We start from the raw sequence: 16248 nt of genomic DNA, 5'->3' as shown, positions 1-16248 counted from the left end.
GGGTTGGCCACTATTTCGATGTAAACCGATTTGATTTGTATCAAGAAAGTCGGTATATAAAAGCCTTAAATAAATAAATAAATAAATATTAGTGCCAGGATGCTGGGTTCGATGGACCTTTGGTCTGTCCCAGCATGGCACGCCTTATTGTCTTCATTTACAGCTAGCCAGGGTTTTTCCTCAAACATACTGGGCCGGGCACCATGCACCAGTGCTCCTTCCAGAACTCAGAAGTCCTGGGCCCTGGCATTCAGCCACTAGGTACCATTCTTAAGCAATGCCCACAACTCGTACGCTCTATGGTTAACTCGTACGCTCTATGGTAACACTACTTATTTATTACCGGCCTTTCTTCTTTCCAGCTTGTTGTAAGCTTCCAAGTTCTCTCTCCCTGTTGATTGTAACTTTGACTTATTCCTACCATTGTTATCTTTCATTTTACTTGAATTGCTACTCCAGTTATTCCCTTGTTATATTGTAAACCGATCCGATATGGTTATTTACTATGAAGGTCGGTATAAAAAACTGTTAAATAAATAAAAACTCCTGCTGCAGCATCCCCAGCTCCGCTGATCCCAGACCAGAGACCTACTGCATGGCAGTGCACAGCACTGTCACAGGGTCATCGGGCCAGCTCCCAACCCATCCATAACATCGTCTGCTATCCAAGACCTACAGACATGTAAGATGCACTAGGCAGGATTAGCACTCATGAATTTAAATTTAGCTGGGGAAACATTGCAGAATGGCATATGGGAGGTGACAAGAAATCACTGGCCCAAACTCTCACAGGTGTGTATGTAACCATGGGGTACCTACAAGGCAAAGAGACATGCAAAGGACGCAGCTGGACACCTACCGTATTTTCAAAGACAGAATTCAAGAGCCTAAGCAGAGTAAGACAACCGAAATTAAGCAGTCAGTTTGACAGATGGTGTGAACCTTCTCCAACACTGACATGTAAGGTAGGTTAGATGCACAACTTTGCACCCAGTATTTAATCTGATATTCTGCCAGGAGTCTGGACATCGCTGCACTGAAATGGTCAAGGACAAGAGGGGTTCATGAGATGAAAGTGGAGGGAAGGAAGCTTAGAGAAAAAACTCTGCTTTACTAAAATGTTAGTGGATGTCAGGAATCACCTACCAGGTAAGTTGCCGCCAGGATCCGTCCACTGCTGGTGAGTGGCAGGGGGGGGGGGGGGGTCGCATCCACGCCGGTGACAGAATTCAAGCCCGCTTGGGATAGATGCAGAGGGTGGGAGCCAAAAACTGAGCAAGGGCTCCAGTGTCATGGGTGGCATAAGTAGTCCTGCTCTATCCCTCCCGTTCCTTAGCTTGCTCCTCTTCAGGGATGGTCTATGCCTCCTTTTCTGTCTCCACAAGTGTTGTGTGTCATTACTAATTACTTGTATCCCCCACAAATGATACATTTTCTTCTTAAGCCTAGAACCCCCCCCCCCCTGTCTAAATGCCTACCGCCGCTGCAATAAACACGCCATCATCTCCATGAACCTTGCTTTTCCTCTTTGGGAATCTTCGATGCTGCTCCCCCCTCAGCAAGGAAAGGTCCAAGCAGCAAAGAAAGCAAATGCATTCAAACAGGACTGAAGCCTGTTCACGCCTTGGTGTGCTAAGGCCTGCAAAAGAGCCCCCTGCTCTCCTGCCAGTGTTCACTTAAAGTGAACTGTAAACGTTGGCCCACATTAAGCAGGAGGTGGCCCGTGATTTATGCCAGCAGGTAAGAATTCCACAGCGGCCACCATAATGAAAACAATCCTTTGTTTTAATACAAGCACATTTAAATAACAAAAGCAGCAGTAAGGTTGGGGGGAGACAAGGGAGAGATGTAAAATCACAAAGCATAAATAGCTAGAAATCCATCATAGCACAGTAGTTAAAAATGACCGAAAAGCCATAGGCTGCATAAGAAAAAATACCAAAAAGTGTAAAAACAAAAGCAAACAATCCCCTCCAGAGTTTAAATAATCCTCACTGCTGAAATGATTCTTGCAAAAGAAACATTTAAAAAAAAAAAAAATGTGGAAGGTTTGGATTTTTTGTCATATTGTAATTTATAAGGTGCCTAACAAAAAAAAAAAAAGAAAAACAAATCAACCAGAAGACCTTAGAACTCTACATCCCAAATTATAGTAGGAAATCTCCAGCTCCACTGGAACATGCCATCTGGCTGAAAAGCAAGCCAAGGATAGAAAAACTTTATTTTTTTCTCTCTAACATTTATTCACAGCATTCACAAATCAGCAGTCCGTCTCCCTTCTGGAAATGTTTCCTATACTTCTTTCTGCCATGGGCTGGGCTGAACTCAGCTAGGATTGTGCCATCTCGAGGAGCCTCGGGTACTCAATATGGCCGCCATACTGATTCTTCTAAGCGAGCTGTGGTGCCCAGGTTGGTTGGGGAGTTGCTGTGGCTGCCTTCTGCTTCGACCATGTCACTCTGGTTCGGGAGGTTGGGGTTAAGGAGGGTAGATCCTATGGAAGCATTAGTGCAAGGAGGGAGGATGCGAGGTGGGGAGCGGTCTCCGCCGGACATCATTGAGAATTGGTAGGAGCCGGCTGAGGTTCCATAGTAGAGGTGGTAAGAAGGTGAACTGGTCTGGAATGGGCTGCCTTGAGTTTGAGAAGAGCCGGGGTAGGGAGGGGGCAGGTAGGTGTGGTAGCGAGTGGCGGTTGTCATGGCAGACATGCCAATTCCTATTCCTGAAGAGACTGGCGTCGGGGTATAGGTGAACGCCCCTGGGTAGTGCATGCGAGGATCAGAGATAGAGGGGAGTGCTGAGAACTGCCGGTCAATTCCTACCCTCGGATCACTGAAGGCTGTGAGATCAGAAGTACCTGTTCCAAGAAACAGACCAAAGAAACAAGAGTTAGACGAGAAACCAATCGCCCTAGGTTTAAATCAGCAATATCAGTCTCTTACTAGAACATCCATCTAAAGAGGATGCTTTCAAGATCAGAGAAGACATGGGTGGTCTCAAAAATTTGTGGACATCATCTCTCGATAATTCTCATGTTAGTCCACAAAAAGGAATACTAGAAATAAGTGGTGTAAAATCAGAATACAGAACAATTCACCTCTATTACGGAACCTCCGCCGGCTCCTACTAATTCTCAACATGGCCATGTGAAACAGGCTGCAGCCTTGAACCACAGCTATAACAAGGTCTGGTTCACTGCTCCAGGCTCTCTGTCCAGTTTTTGATCCTGGCACTGCTCACGAGTATATTCCGATAGAAGCAGGGTGTTTGTAATACAGATGAGACCTACAAGCTGGACTTGAAGCAGCGCCCGATTGCTTCTTACATTCGGGTGATACAACTGCCTTTTCTATACAGGGGCTTCTGCCCTTTTTGGACAGGAACATGGGGTGGGCTTGGTCCCTTGCAGAATTGATAAGGGAGCAGAAGGGTTTTGAATACAGCACTAATCTTTGACGTGCGCCTCCTCTCTTTTTTTTTTTAGGATCTGTAGTTACAGCCAGCAGAATGTTTTTATCTCTGAAGCAGGCAATTAACAAGACCATGGCCATGTACGGTTAATGCATAGATACAAAATCTATTAAATGAGTTTACCTCTGTTTAACAAATGGTATAGATTTTTAAGAACATTTGTGTGGTAATTTTAGTTATTTTTTGCTATTTTATTATTTTTATTCTAATTTTGGTTTTTTAATGTTTACATTGTTTATTAAATAATTATTGTTCTTAAATTTATATCAATAGACAGACCTCATCACTTTAGGTATACTGGTCTGTAGTCTAATTTTACACCAGTTATTTCTGGTTTCCCTTGATTTTTGTGGTGTAGGCCTCTTCTCATTGTATTTTCCAAAAAAAAAAAGGAAAGGGAATCACAGCCCAAAAGGAATCCAGTTGTCTTCAGGGCCAATATGGCTATTAGACTGAGTATTTATTTATTTATGCACTTATAATCCACTACCTCCAAACATATATGATCGATGCAGAGTAAAATCAACATACACAATCAGCATAAAACAATAGGTCAACTACAAAATGCTAGTCTATTGGTCTTCTTTTGGTCTTTCTTCTAGGTCTGTTTGAAACATTTTCATAAAGAGGCCACTGGAAGGGTCAAAGGCAAGGCAAGGTCACTAGAGTTTCAAATTAATAAATCCACTGCCCAACCTTTAACAACTCATTTCTGTCCGCACATGTCAAATCTGACTCCAGAAGAGACAAATCAAGATGAAAAACAGAAATCTTTGATAGTTTATGCATTCTGTCATGTATAAGCCACCTTCTGTGGTGCCTTGATAGAGACAGGAAAGAACTTAAACATAAATAAATAAATAAAAGTGAGAAAGTGAGAGACACAGGAGAAAGAGAGGAAGGAAGGGAGACAGACCTAAGGTGAGCAGACAGCATGAGAGAAGAAAACCTTATGGGTTCTGCAGAACTCACACACAACTTGCCAGCCCTTGAAATTTCAGACTTGCCGATATCCATGCTGAAAAATGTTTCTTAGAGCTAAAGCCAGACAGTTTCCCTGCCAACAGATCTGTGCCCTCACTCGCAGCCTGTTGGTGAGCACACACACGCGTGTACGAACATTCTGGGCACGCAATCTCATAAACAGGCACTCCGTCTGCATGTATATGGGTATTCAGTGCATGTGCCCGTGGGTGTTCAGGCATTCCGTCTGCATGTATATGGGTATTCAGTGCCTGTAACCGTGAGTGTTCAGGCATTCCGTCTGCATGTATATGGGTATTCAGTGCGTGTGCCCGTGGGTGTTCAGGCACTCCGTCTGCATGTATATGGGTATTCAGTGCCTGTGCCCGTGAGTGTTCAGGCATTCCGTCTGCATGTATATGGGTATTCAGTGCCTGTGCCCGTGAGTGTTCAGGCATTCCGTCTGCATGTATATGGGTATTCAGTGCGTGTGCCCGTGGGTGTTCAGGCATTCCGTCTGCATGTATATGGGTATTCAGTGCATGTGCCCGTGGGTGTTCAGGCACTCCGTCTGCATGTATATGGGTATTCAGTGCCTGTGCCCGTGGGTGTTCAGGCACTCCGTCTGCATGTATATGGGTATTCAGTGCCTGTGCCCGTGGGTGTTCAGGCACTCCGTCTGCATGTATATGGGTATTCAGTGCCTGTGCCCGTGAGTGTTCAGGCACTCCGTCTGCATGTATATGGGTATTCAGTGCGTGTGCCCGTGGGTGTTCAGGCACTCCGTCTGCATGTATATGGGTATTCAGTGCCTGTGCCCGTGGGTGTTCAGGCACTCCGTCTGCATGTATATGGGTATTCAGTGCCTGTGCCCGTGGGTGTTCAGGCACTCCGTCTGCATGTATATGGGTATTCAGTGCGTGTGCCCGTGGGTGTTCAGGCACTCAGTCTGCATGTATATGGGTATTCAGTGCGTGTGCCCGAGGGTGTTCAGGCACTCCGTCTGCATGTATATGGGTATTCAGTGCCTGTGCCCGTGGGTGTTCAGGCACTCCGTCTGCATGTATATGGGTATTCAGTGCGTGTGCCCGTGGGTGTTCAGGCACTCCGTCTGCATGTATATGGGTATTCAGTGTCTGTGCCCGTGGGTGTTCAGGCACTCCGTCTGCATGTATATGGGTATTCAGTGCGTGTGCCCGTGGGTATTCAGGCATTCCGTCTGCATGTATATGGGTATTCAGTGCGTGTGCCCGTGAGTGTTCAGGCACTCTGTCTGCATGTATATGGGTATTCAGTGCGTGTGCCCGTGGGTATTCAGGCATTCCGTCTGCATGTATATGGGTATTCAGTGCGTGTGCCCGTGAGTGTTCAGGCACTCCGTCTGCATGTATATGGGTATTCAGTGCGTGTGCCCGTGGGTGTTCAGGCATTCCGTCTGCATGTATATGGGTATTCAGTGCGTGTGCCCGTGGGTATTCAGGCATTCCGTCTGCATGTATATGGGTATTCAGTGCGTGTGCCCGTGGGTATTCAGGCATTCCGTCTGCATGTATATGGGTATTCAGTGCGTGTGCCCGTGAGTGTTCAGGCACTCCGTCTGCATGTATATGGGTATTCAGTGCATGTGCCCGTGGGTATTCAGGCACTCCGTCTGCATGTATATGGGTATTCAGTGCCTGTGCCCGTGGGTGTTCAGGCACTCCGTCTGCATGTATATGGGTATTCAGTGTCTGTGCCCGTGGGTGTTCAGGCACTCCGTCTGCATGTATATGGGTATTCAGTGCATGTGCCCGTGGGTATTCAGGCACTCCGTCTGCATGTATATGGGTATTCAGTGCCTGTGCCCGTGGGTGTTCAGGCACTCCGTCTGCATGTATATGGGTATTCAGTGCATGTGCCCGTGGGTATTCAGGCACTCCGTCTGCATGTATATGGGTATTCAGTGCCTGTGCCCGTGGGTGTTCAGGCACTCCGTCTGCATGTATATGGGTATTCAGTGCCTGTGCCCGTGGGTGTTCAGGCATTCCGTCTGCATGTATATGGGTATTCAGTGCCTGTGCCCGTGAGTGTTCAGGCACTCCGTCTGCATGTATATGGGTATTCAGTGCCTGTGCCCATGGGTGTTCAGGCACGCCGTCTGCATGTATATGGGTATTCAGTGCCTGTGCCCGTGGGTATTCAGGCATGCCGTCTGCATGTATATGGGTAATCAGTGCATGTGCCCGTGGGTGTTCAGGCACGCCGTCTGCATGTATATGGGTATTCAGTGCCTGTGCCCGTGGGTATTCAGGCATGCCGTCTGCATGTATATGGGTATTCAGTGCCTGTGCCCGTGAGTGTTCAGCACTCCGTCTGCATGTATATGGGTATTCAGTGCATGTGCCCGTGGGTGTTCAGGCACTCCGCTGCATGTATATGGGTATTCGGTGCGTGTGCCCGTGGGTATTCAGGCACTCCGTCTGCATGTATATGGGTATTCAGTGCCTGTGCCTGTGGGTATTCAGGCACTCCGCTGCATGTATATGGGTATTCAGTGCGTGTGCCCGTGGGTATTCAGGCATTCCGTCTGCATGTATATGGGTATTCAGTGCCTGTGCCCGTGGGTATTCAGGCATTCCGTCTGCATGTATATGGGTATTCAGTGCCTGTGCCCGTGGGTGTTCAGGCACTCCGCTGCATGTATATGGGTATTCAGTGCGTGTGCCCGTGGGTATTCAGGCATTCCGTCTGCATGTATATGGGTATTCAGTGCCTGTGCCCGTGGGTATTCAGGCATGCTGTTTGCATGTATTTGGGTATTCAGGTCAGTATGCATGTTCCCGTGACTATGTGTGTGTGAGCATTTGCGGTGTGCATGTCTTACTTGCTGTATATTTCCTAGTATATTCATAAACACCACCGCTTTTTATGGGCAGAGTTTGAGGAAGTGTTGGGGGGGGGGGGGGGGTGAAGTGCTGATCCATGTGAGCCAGGAGGAGCAGTCAACACTGGCTCACAGGAGTTGGCTGGACAGAGGTGTAGCCTGGAGGTATCAGGGACATGGCTGGATGGAGGCTACAATGGATGGAAAGGTGGATGCAACATGAAAGGAAGAGCGGCCAGGAGCCCACAGAAAGCTGCTGTGGCGGCCGATTCTGCCTGCATAGACTGGAGGAGAAAGTCACAGTCTCGGAGGTAGATGGGGCCAAAATAAACAAGTGCTAAGGTCACAGTGGGGTGCGTGCGCCTGTGCCAGTGGGGGGAGAGAATGGTGGGAAGAAGAGGAGAGAAAGTTCATTCCTTCCCCCTGTCTATCTGACCTCCCTGCTCTTTGCCCCCCAAATTAGGCAGTCAAATTACATCTATGACGCCTGCCAACACACAATATCTGACAGCTCCAATGTGAAAGTGCTCGGAGACCATCTTTTCGCTATTTAAAGAAAGGACAATGGTATTAATTCCAGTCACTGTGTTTTTCATAGTGACATATAACAACGGCAGAAACTGATGAAATGGTCCATCCCGTCTGCCCAGCAAGCTTCTTACGGTAGTAACTGCTGCTCTGCGCCGGTTACCCCCAAGCCTTACGTTAAGGATAGCAACTGTCCCAACCTACCACAAACTTACTGCTAGCAACATTTATACAGGGTGAGCAGCCTTCCGGATAATTCACACAGTGCTGCTGCTTGAACGGGCTTTGCTTTTGGACTTGGCTGTAGAAGCAGTCCTGCGCTTTTTCCCTATTGTCTGCGAATCAGTACCCTGGACTGTAAAAGTCCGGGCCCAGCGTTAGCTGTCGTCTGAATCCAGTTCAGTTGCGAGAGCGTTATCTTTTGCAGGCATGGCTGACCCTTACCTGACAGCCGGCTGGAGAGTTCGGCACTGAGTGATGTCACACTGCCGGCCCGACCAGGAGAAATGGGGGTGCTGGGGTGCACTGAGGGCGTGGCGATTGATCCCAAGTACTGGTAGGACTGATCATAGGACCAGGGAGGCGAACTCTGCATTGGCCTGGGGTCTGCAAGGAGAGAGAAAGACCTTAAGCTCACAAGACATTTCCAGGGACTGCAGTGAGTTTGCAGCGAGAGACTCTAATCTTCGTACATTTTACCAACTGCAAACAGCAAAACCTGGTTAAAGGATACCTGTTGGGAGGCCTTTGATCAGCAGGTGGTGCAGGAAAGCTTCATCTCACACAGCTGTGCCCAGAGGCAGGCTGGAGACAGTAGAGTTTAATATAAGAGTGAATTTCCTACTCCACCTTTTACTGACCTCTTATCTAAACAAAAGCATAAAAAAAATCTGTAAACTGACATCCCACCTACCCAGGGCAGAATGTGCATACAATGCCATACACTTATCCACCTAGAATTTTTGCAAACTACAGCTCCAGCCTGGTTTCCACACAATCATGACGCCACAGTCAAAGGTCTTTGCAGCAAGACACTGGATCAGGTAGCTGCAAGAGATCCATAAGGAATGCCATAAGACCCAAGCAGTCGGCTTGCGATATATGGCCCCCACCAGTTCAAAGTAGGGAGCATGGTTTGGGTATGAGCAACATATAAAAGACCAAGGGACCCACAGCCAAGCTAGGCCAAAAGTTTATGGATGCATTCTTAAATTGTGAAACTGATCGATCCAGTCATCTTCAAACTATCACTGCTGGCATCGGTTTGCATCCACCCAGCGTTCCATGTAGCTCTACTAAAAGCCTACCATAGGAGCCCAGTCCCAAGCTGCTGAGTGCCATCTCCTCTACCGAGGAACAATAGGGATTTTTCATAAAACTACTACTGTGACACTGCCGGCTACGATCTAGCCATATGAGTAGCAACGGACTACAAATCCTCAGAAAACAACCGGAACAATGCTAGAAGGTTGGTCATGGCTGGGTACCAGCCAGCAAAGCAATACAAAGATAACAAGGGGCAGATAAAGGAAGCACAACAGTGACACCGTAGGCCAAGGGTGGAACCAACAGGCTACAATTCCCCAGCGGCCAACCAGTTTGATGGTGGCCTGGTACCATCCAACAAGGTTGCAGGCCCGAGGCAGTCAGATGTCTAGGCAACAGCTTCACTAATTTTCATAAAGCTATTTAGGTTATTACAGACTTGGAAAGGAAGGAGAAGGCGGCTGGATATTGGATTAAGCATTGGGACTTGTACTCTCATTTAATCAGGATGGTAAAGAACCAAAGAGAAAGACAACAGAAAATAAGGAGCAATGTCCCTCAAATGGTCACGCCTGTATGGTTGGTAGCTGACATATTCCTCTTAAGAGTATGGGCAGACAGGATGGGCCAATTGGTATTTAACTGTGGTCATCTATTATTCATTTAAGGGATATATCCTCTAACCCACATATGGTGCATTTAGTAAGATTTGCTTTAACTCTTACCATTGTGAAACATTTTGAAAAATATATTTTGCTACACACCCACACATCCCCAAAATATAGAAAAAGACAGATTAATTAGAGTTCTACCAACAGATGTAAAAAAGATGTAGCCATAACTCTCTGTAATCGATTGTAGTAACACCAGACAGGTTTATAAATCATCCTCTGCAAAAGGAAGTGAGCTCTCACAACCACAGAGGTCCCCTCTTCTGACATCATGATTTGAAATCTGTCTCAATAATTTGCCGAATACAGAACGATTTTTTTTTTTATTTTAAAAATAACCATTCTCCATTTTTAGTAAATCCTGCAAGGCAACAAAACACTCCTCCATCTTACGTATCACTTCATGATTTGGAAACAGGGGTGGCTAATGTCATCTCTTGCAGGTCCCATTCATTCCCAGAAGCGCTCTGCCTTACAGAAATAGAGCAACTACGTCTATACCTGGACTCTCACTCCAGATAGAATCTGGAAGTAAAGGCTAACCGAAATGTTAATCTGCATAACATGGCGTGCCAGGTTTTTGTTCTTTGAGAATATGATTTTTCTTAATGTATCGCCTATACTTTAGGGTCTCCCCAGTCTTTACTTATAATATGGAAGAAATCTTACATTATATTGATTATTTTCCCCGCAAAACAATGTAAAAATTGTGCTTATTTTTCTTCCTGTTTTCTGTGAAATTGTGGTTTCAATGTATTTGAAATTGTGAAAATTAAAAAAAAAAAGAAGCGCTCTGCCTCCACCACCACCCCTTCCTCAATCCTACAGCAGCCCTGATGCATCTGTCACTGGTACGTCTGCTAAAGGATTGCCCACACTTCTACAAAGAAGAGTAATCCAGATACAGCTGAATGATGGGCACCAGGCATTTCAATTCTACAGTCATCATAGGCTGAAAACTGCCACCCATGGGAACCCACAGTCTGTGAGCACTCCCTGAGGAGAGCCAGAGGGGAAGGGGAAAAAGCGACTGTACATGATTGATGGCTGCAAGGAGTAAGGAGAGCCCCAGTATAGGATTAAGTATCTGATGAGATTTGGATGAGAAAGAGAGGCTACAACTAATAGACCCACAGTGAGAGCCGTTTGGGAAGCAGAAAGGAGGAGAGCTGGATGGATAGGTTTAATAAATAAGGTTAAGTATGATGGCTCCCAGATGTGAGCCGGAAAAGAAGGTACAAAGGAAAAAGGACAGCTTAATGGATCCCTGATGAGAGCCAGCTCGGAAGGAGTCATAAGAACAAACTATCAAGCCCAGCATCCTGTTTCCAACAGTGGCCAAACCAGGCTACAAGTACCTGGCAAGTACCCAAACTAAACCTAAACTAAATAGATCCCATGCTACTGATGGCAGTAATAGCAGAGGCCATTCCCTAAATCAGCTTGATTAATAGCAGTTAATGAACTTCTCCAAGAACTTCTCCAAATCTTTTTTAAACACAGCTACACTAACTGCACTAACCACACCCTCTGGCAACAAATTCCAGAGCTTTATTGTGCGTTGAGTGAAAAAGAACTTTCTCCGATTAGTCTTAAATGTGCTACTTGCTAACTTCATGGAGTGCCCCCTAGTCCTTCTATTTCCTGAAAGACACAAAACCATGCATGTCAGCTCAAAGACAGTCAGCAAGAGGAGGAGGATTGCGTATAAAAACCCCCTAATATCAGCTACATAGGAAAGAAGAGCGACCATGTTGGAGAGAAACAAAAATGAACCTGGCAAACTGTTTTCTCTTCATTTTATTTGTCTCGTGAGATTTTGGTTTGTGACTTTCTTTTTCCCTTTATTTAAGATGTTGAAAAATAAAGCTGTCTAGAAATGCTGTCTCTGGCACAGATCCTTAGGCTTGTCTTTTGTCTCTGGGCGCCCACATCAGCGAGCTCTGTAACAAGGTGGTTGCTCCATCACCGCAGGAGCTGTTGTAGCAGGTCAGTGCACGCGCTGCCAGGGCAAGGCGGGAACCCGCTAAGCACACGGGCCCCTCCTCAGACTGCAGCCCTCAAACGCCAGCAGGGCACACTCACACATCAGTATGCCAGACCCAAGAATTAAAGACGCATTGTTCATTGTCCTCTGAAGGGTGACTCACGCTAGATACGCCAACAGCTACCTATCCCAGGAACTCCTCGCTCCCATGAGAAAAACAACCCCTTCACCTTTAATATGTAACTGTTTTGAGGTTTTCTGTCCTCCCCCCTCTGCAAACGGGTTCTGTGATGTGCCCTGCACCTCTTCCTGCATTCTGCCTCAGCGACCAGCGTCTTGCGGCAAGCTGGGCGCTTAGGGGGCTGAGAAAGTCGAGGCAGAATGATGTCCTCCCTGTGTTATGAGTTTTGTCCTGTCTCTTTTGCTTATTTTTCTTTTTGCAGGGCTTGTGGCTTTCTTTCTGCAAACAAAGTAAATCTCCCATTGCATAAAAACTTAATCCCATTTAACTCCCAAGAGGTCAACACTGGTGGAAGCAATTCCGATGGGAGCCACCGCCAGCATTATTCCTCAATTAAATACTTCAGAACACCACCTTTCTCCCACTGCAGCACCAGAGGGCAAAATACTGCCCCACCTCAATCAACCTTGTCCCATCCTTCCCCTGAGAACTACCTATGATGGAATTATTTCCCCCACTGCTCATCTCCCCCCCCCGTGGCACAATATCACCTCCTCTCGCCCACTCCAGCCCATGGAAAAATACTTCTGCCTTACATTTATTTATTTAAACTATTTATATTCCGCTGATTCGCAGTTACAATTAATATACAAAGTGGGCAATACATAGAAATACATCATCAAAATAAACAGCGTCGGCTTTAAAGTGAGCGGCACCCGCTATCTCAGCACCATGGCAAATACCATCCCCAGCCCATGGACTGCTTCTGCCTCTCCCCCCCCCCCCCTAGCAAGAAACCGTCTCTGCTCCACCAACCCCCATCACGGCAGAAGCGAGCCGTCTGGCTGCCTTTAAACGCAAGCACAGAGGGATAAAAAAAATAAAATAAAATTAAAAAAAAGTATGCTCCTTCCATGATCTAATGATGGATGGGATGGTTTTGTTGTCTTTAAAAAGAATTTAACTGCTATATCAGACGCCGCCTTCAATCTTTAACAGGTGAGATCACCTTCAGGAAAGTGAAGACAGGTAAGGAGCAGCAGGAAACCTCCCTGCAGGCAAGATTCTGGTTTATAAAGGATAAGTAAGAACTTCTCTAGGTGAAAAGAGGCAGTTTAGCAACTGCAGACGAGGCACAGAACAACCATTCGTGTTGACTTTATAAATAGTCAGGACAACACTGGACGAAAGGAGAAAGTGGTATGAGCTGTGATCCCGAGTTAAGCGGGGCAGGATGATGTGCAAGCTGATCTTAAGGTAAAACCCTGATACAGTGAGCAGCTGTGCTAACTGGGGCAACAGCACTACTCACACCTGGTAGCACTACACAGTGGCGTAGCGAGGGGTGGGTGGCCGCCCCGGGCGCCGGGTCTAAGGGGGCGCCAAAAAGCTATTTAAATAAAAAAAGAAATTAGTATTTTAAGCCCAGATGTAAGTGTTGTTGAATACTGGCAGATCGTCTTTTTTTTTTTGTTTGTTTTGTTATGAGAGATTTATAGTAATGGTCAGGGGCGGATTGACCTATCGGGGGATCGGGCATCCCCCGGTGGGCCGGTCTACCTGGTCACGTGGTCTCGACCGCATGGCTCTTCTTCAGCCCAGCCTCAACGCCTTCGCCAAGCCGGCAGGGGCCGAAGAAACACAAATCGAGGCCGGCGGGGGCCGAAGAAAAGAAGATCAGCCAGCAGCGCGTGGGCCGAAGAAATGAAGATGGGAACCTCAACCTCCCCAGCCAGCCCCCGCTGGAGAAATTAAAATCGAGGCCGGCGGCGGCGGAGGCCGAAGCAAAGAAGATGGGCGCCTCCCAGTGAGCCTCAAGCGGGGGCCGACTGGGCGGCGCCCATCTTCTTTTCTTCGGCCCCCGCCGGCCTCGATTTTAATGTTTTCAGCCCCCGCCGGAGATCAAGAGGGCCAAAGACATTAAAATCGAGGCCGGCGGGGGCCGAAGAAGTGAACACCGGTCTGCTAACCGCCGCTGGAGACCAGCTGTTCAACCTTGGATCGGAAGGGTGCTTCTGTGTGTATGTGAGAAAGGAGTGGTGTGTGTGTGTATGAGAAAGGATGTTACCGTCAATTTTTACGCAAGATGCAAATCATTGATGGAGGGAGGTGGCGCCGAAGAAGTCTCTTGCCCCGGGCGCCAAATTGTCTAGCTACGCCACTGGCACTACACAAAGGGCTTCATAATAAAATACTGCCACTGCTTGGTGGTCCCCTAAGAACCAAAGCACAGTCCGTGGGGGCATTCTGCCCTCACCCACCAAACTGGCCATCGCGGCAATCACTGGCTGTGAGCGGTGCTCTGCTGAGCCTACATGAGGCCAGAATTTTTTTGCATGTCAGCTACATAAATCTGGGTCGCTCTGCCATCTTATATGTGAGCGCCGTGCTGATCTAGCAGGCTGCATGTCAACGTCACGTTGCTTTTGTGCGCTTCACTGCGTGAGCAGGTGTTAAGCGTGCGCAATGTGATTTCTGCTCTAGCACAGGGTTTGGGAGTCTGCTGCCTTCCATGTGAGCTCCACAAAGGTTTGTCATTCTGGAACGCTTCACATTGAGCCTTCAACTGGATGTGTCAGCTCCGTGTGTAGGCCCTGCCCCGATCCAGTCCTGGGCCGCTGGGCTCATGAGGAGGATTCATGGCCTTGCGAATGCCCCATGATCTCCTGGTGATCCTGCACAGGGGAGAAAAGATGTTAACTCTTCAAGGGCTTTAGGGTTTTTCATCTCTGGGGCTTTTCTGCTCATAAACCCGCTCAAAAGCACTAAAAAAAGAAAAATCACCAGACAGACCACAAAGCTATTCAGAATAAAAGTTCTTTGCTGGCACTGATGGCAGGAAAAACAACGTCCAAAAGAAGTGATACACTAATGCCTAGAGCACCAAACAGCACAAAAGTCCAAAAACAACACAAAAATAAATCTCAGCTACTTTCAACAGCATAAACCACCCTCCGAAAACAGTTCCGGCATCCTCCACCCAAGGGCTTGCTGTGTAAAGACAGCTCTGGTTTTCCTTTCAGCGACCTACCTAAAGCATTTGGCAGCTGGGGTGGGTACTTCCTTCGGTACCCCACACAAATATATAATTTTAAAATTTAAATGCACAGAAAAAGACATTTGGAGGTATATATTTTTTTTAACTCTTTATTTATAGAATTTTTAATTTACAAACACAATAGTTTGTAACAGACATATGTGGATATTCAAAATTACCAAGAGCTACAAAGAAAAATTACAATAAAGTAAAAATCCACTCCAAGCAGAAAAGAAAAAGAAGTCAGGGAGGGGAAGGAAAATCTAAGGGAGCAGACACCAGAAAAACCTTACTAAGAAGTAAAGGCATAACCTAGGTTAATCCAGTGTTAATCAACCTAATAAACGAAGCTTGACCGACGTGCCGCAAATGCGCAGTAGAGAGCAGCTCTACTGCGCATGTACGGGCAAGCATGTCGGTCTCAGCGAGCGTCAGCTGAATATCAACATGGCGGCGTCCAGTAGCGAGGAAGGAGAGAGTGAGAAGGAGGGAGGTGAGAGAGGGAGGGAGGAGAGAGTGAGAGGGAGGGACTGGGAGGGAGGGAGGAGAGAGTGTGGGAGGGAGGGAGGAGAGAGTGGGAGGAAGGTAGGGGGTGGGAGAGGTGGGGAGGAGCGAGGGGAGAGGGAGAATGAGGGGGAGGAGAGAGACAGAGGGATGTGAGTAAGTGGAAGGGTAAGAAGTTGTGGAGCAGAGAAAAAGGGAGTGGAGGAGGGCTGAGGGAGAGGGGATGGGATGGGATTGAGAGAGGGTGGGGAGTGACTGAGGGAAGGGGAGGGAGGTGGGAGTGACTGAGGGAAGGGGAGGGAGGTGATAGTGAGGGGAGGGAGGCAGTGGGAGACAGAGGGTGAGTAAGACTGAGTGGAGGGAAGAGGGTGAGTGAACGAGGGGAAGGGGGAGTGAGGGAGAAAAAGTGTAGAAGGGTGCTGTGTTCGAAAATGGACTGAAAAAAAAATTTAATGTAGCCTTAACGGCTTGTTACTAATAAATCAAGGAAGCCCAGGGGAAGGAGTAAGTGGCCTACAGGACTCCACAAAACATTTAACTGCTCAGGAAGGAAAAAAATAAAACATGTCTCCTTTTTTTTTTTTTAAGTAAGCATTTGCACATTTGGAAGTATATTTTTAAATAAAACACTGTTGCAATCTGCAAATAAGAAAAATGCAGGACATTTATGTTCAAACTTTTTATTCAAAGCCAGTAACAGTACAAATAGAAGGCACAATGCAAATATCTTTTACATCCATCCAAGAGCAAGCATCTTAATAAACACAAGTTTGCTGA

At 47.1% G+C, this 16248-nt stretch overlaps 1 protein-coding gene across 3 annotated transcripts in view; it reads right to left on the bottom strand.

Annotated features, from left to right (window-relative positions):
* Positions 1–1766: 1766 nt before the first annotated feature.
* Positions 1767–16248, bottom strand: part of RUNX1 (RUNX family transcription factor 1) — a 210509-nt gene continuing 196027 nt past the window's right edge. For all 3 annotated transcript variants that reach the window (XM_029603520.1, XM_029603519.1, XM_029603521.1), the window contains 2 exons: positions 8270–8431; positions 1767–2857 (listed from right to left, as the gene is read on the bottom strand). In XM_029603520.1, the coding sequence (XP_029459380.1) occupies positions 2364–2857; positions 8270–8431 (656 nt within the window). In that variant the 3' untranslated portion in view covers positions 1767–2363. The remainder of the gene's footprint in view (positions 2858–8269; positions 8432–16248) is intronic.

This window comes from Rhinatrema bivittatum, chromosome 5, assembly GCF_901001135.1.
Source record: "Rhinatrema bivittatum chromosome 5, aRhiBiv1.1, whole genome shotgun sequence".
In the NCBI taxonomy this organism is placed as follows: Eukaryota; Metazoa; Chordata; class Amphibia; order Gymnophiona; family Rhinatrematidae; genus Rhinatrema; species Rhinatrema bivittatum.
The sequence above is the reverse complement of the archived record's forward strand: the minus strand, read 5'-3'. Positions and strand labels throughout refer to the sequence as shown.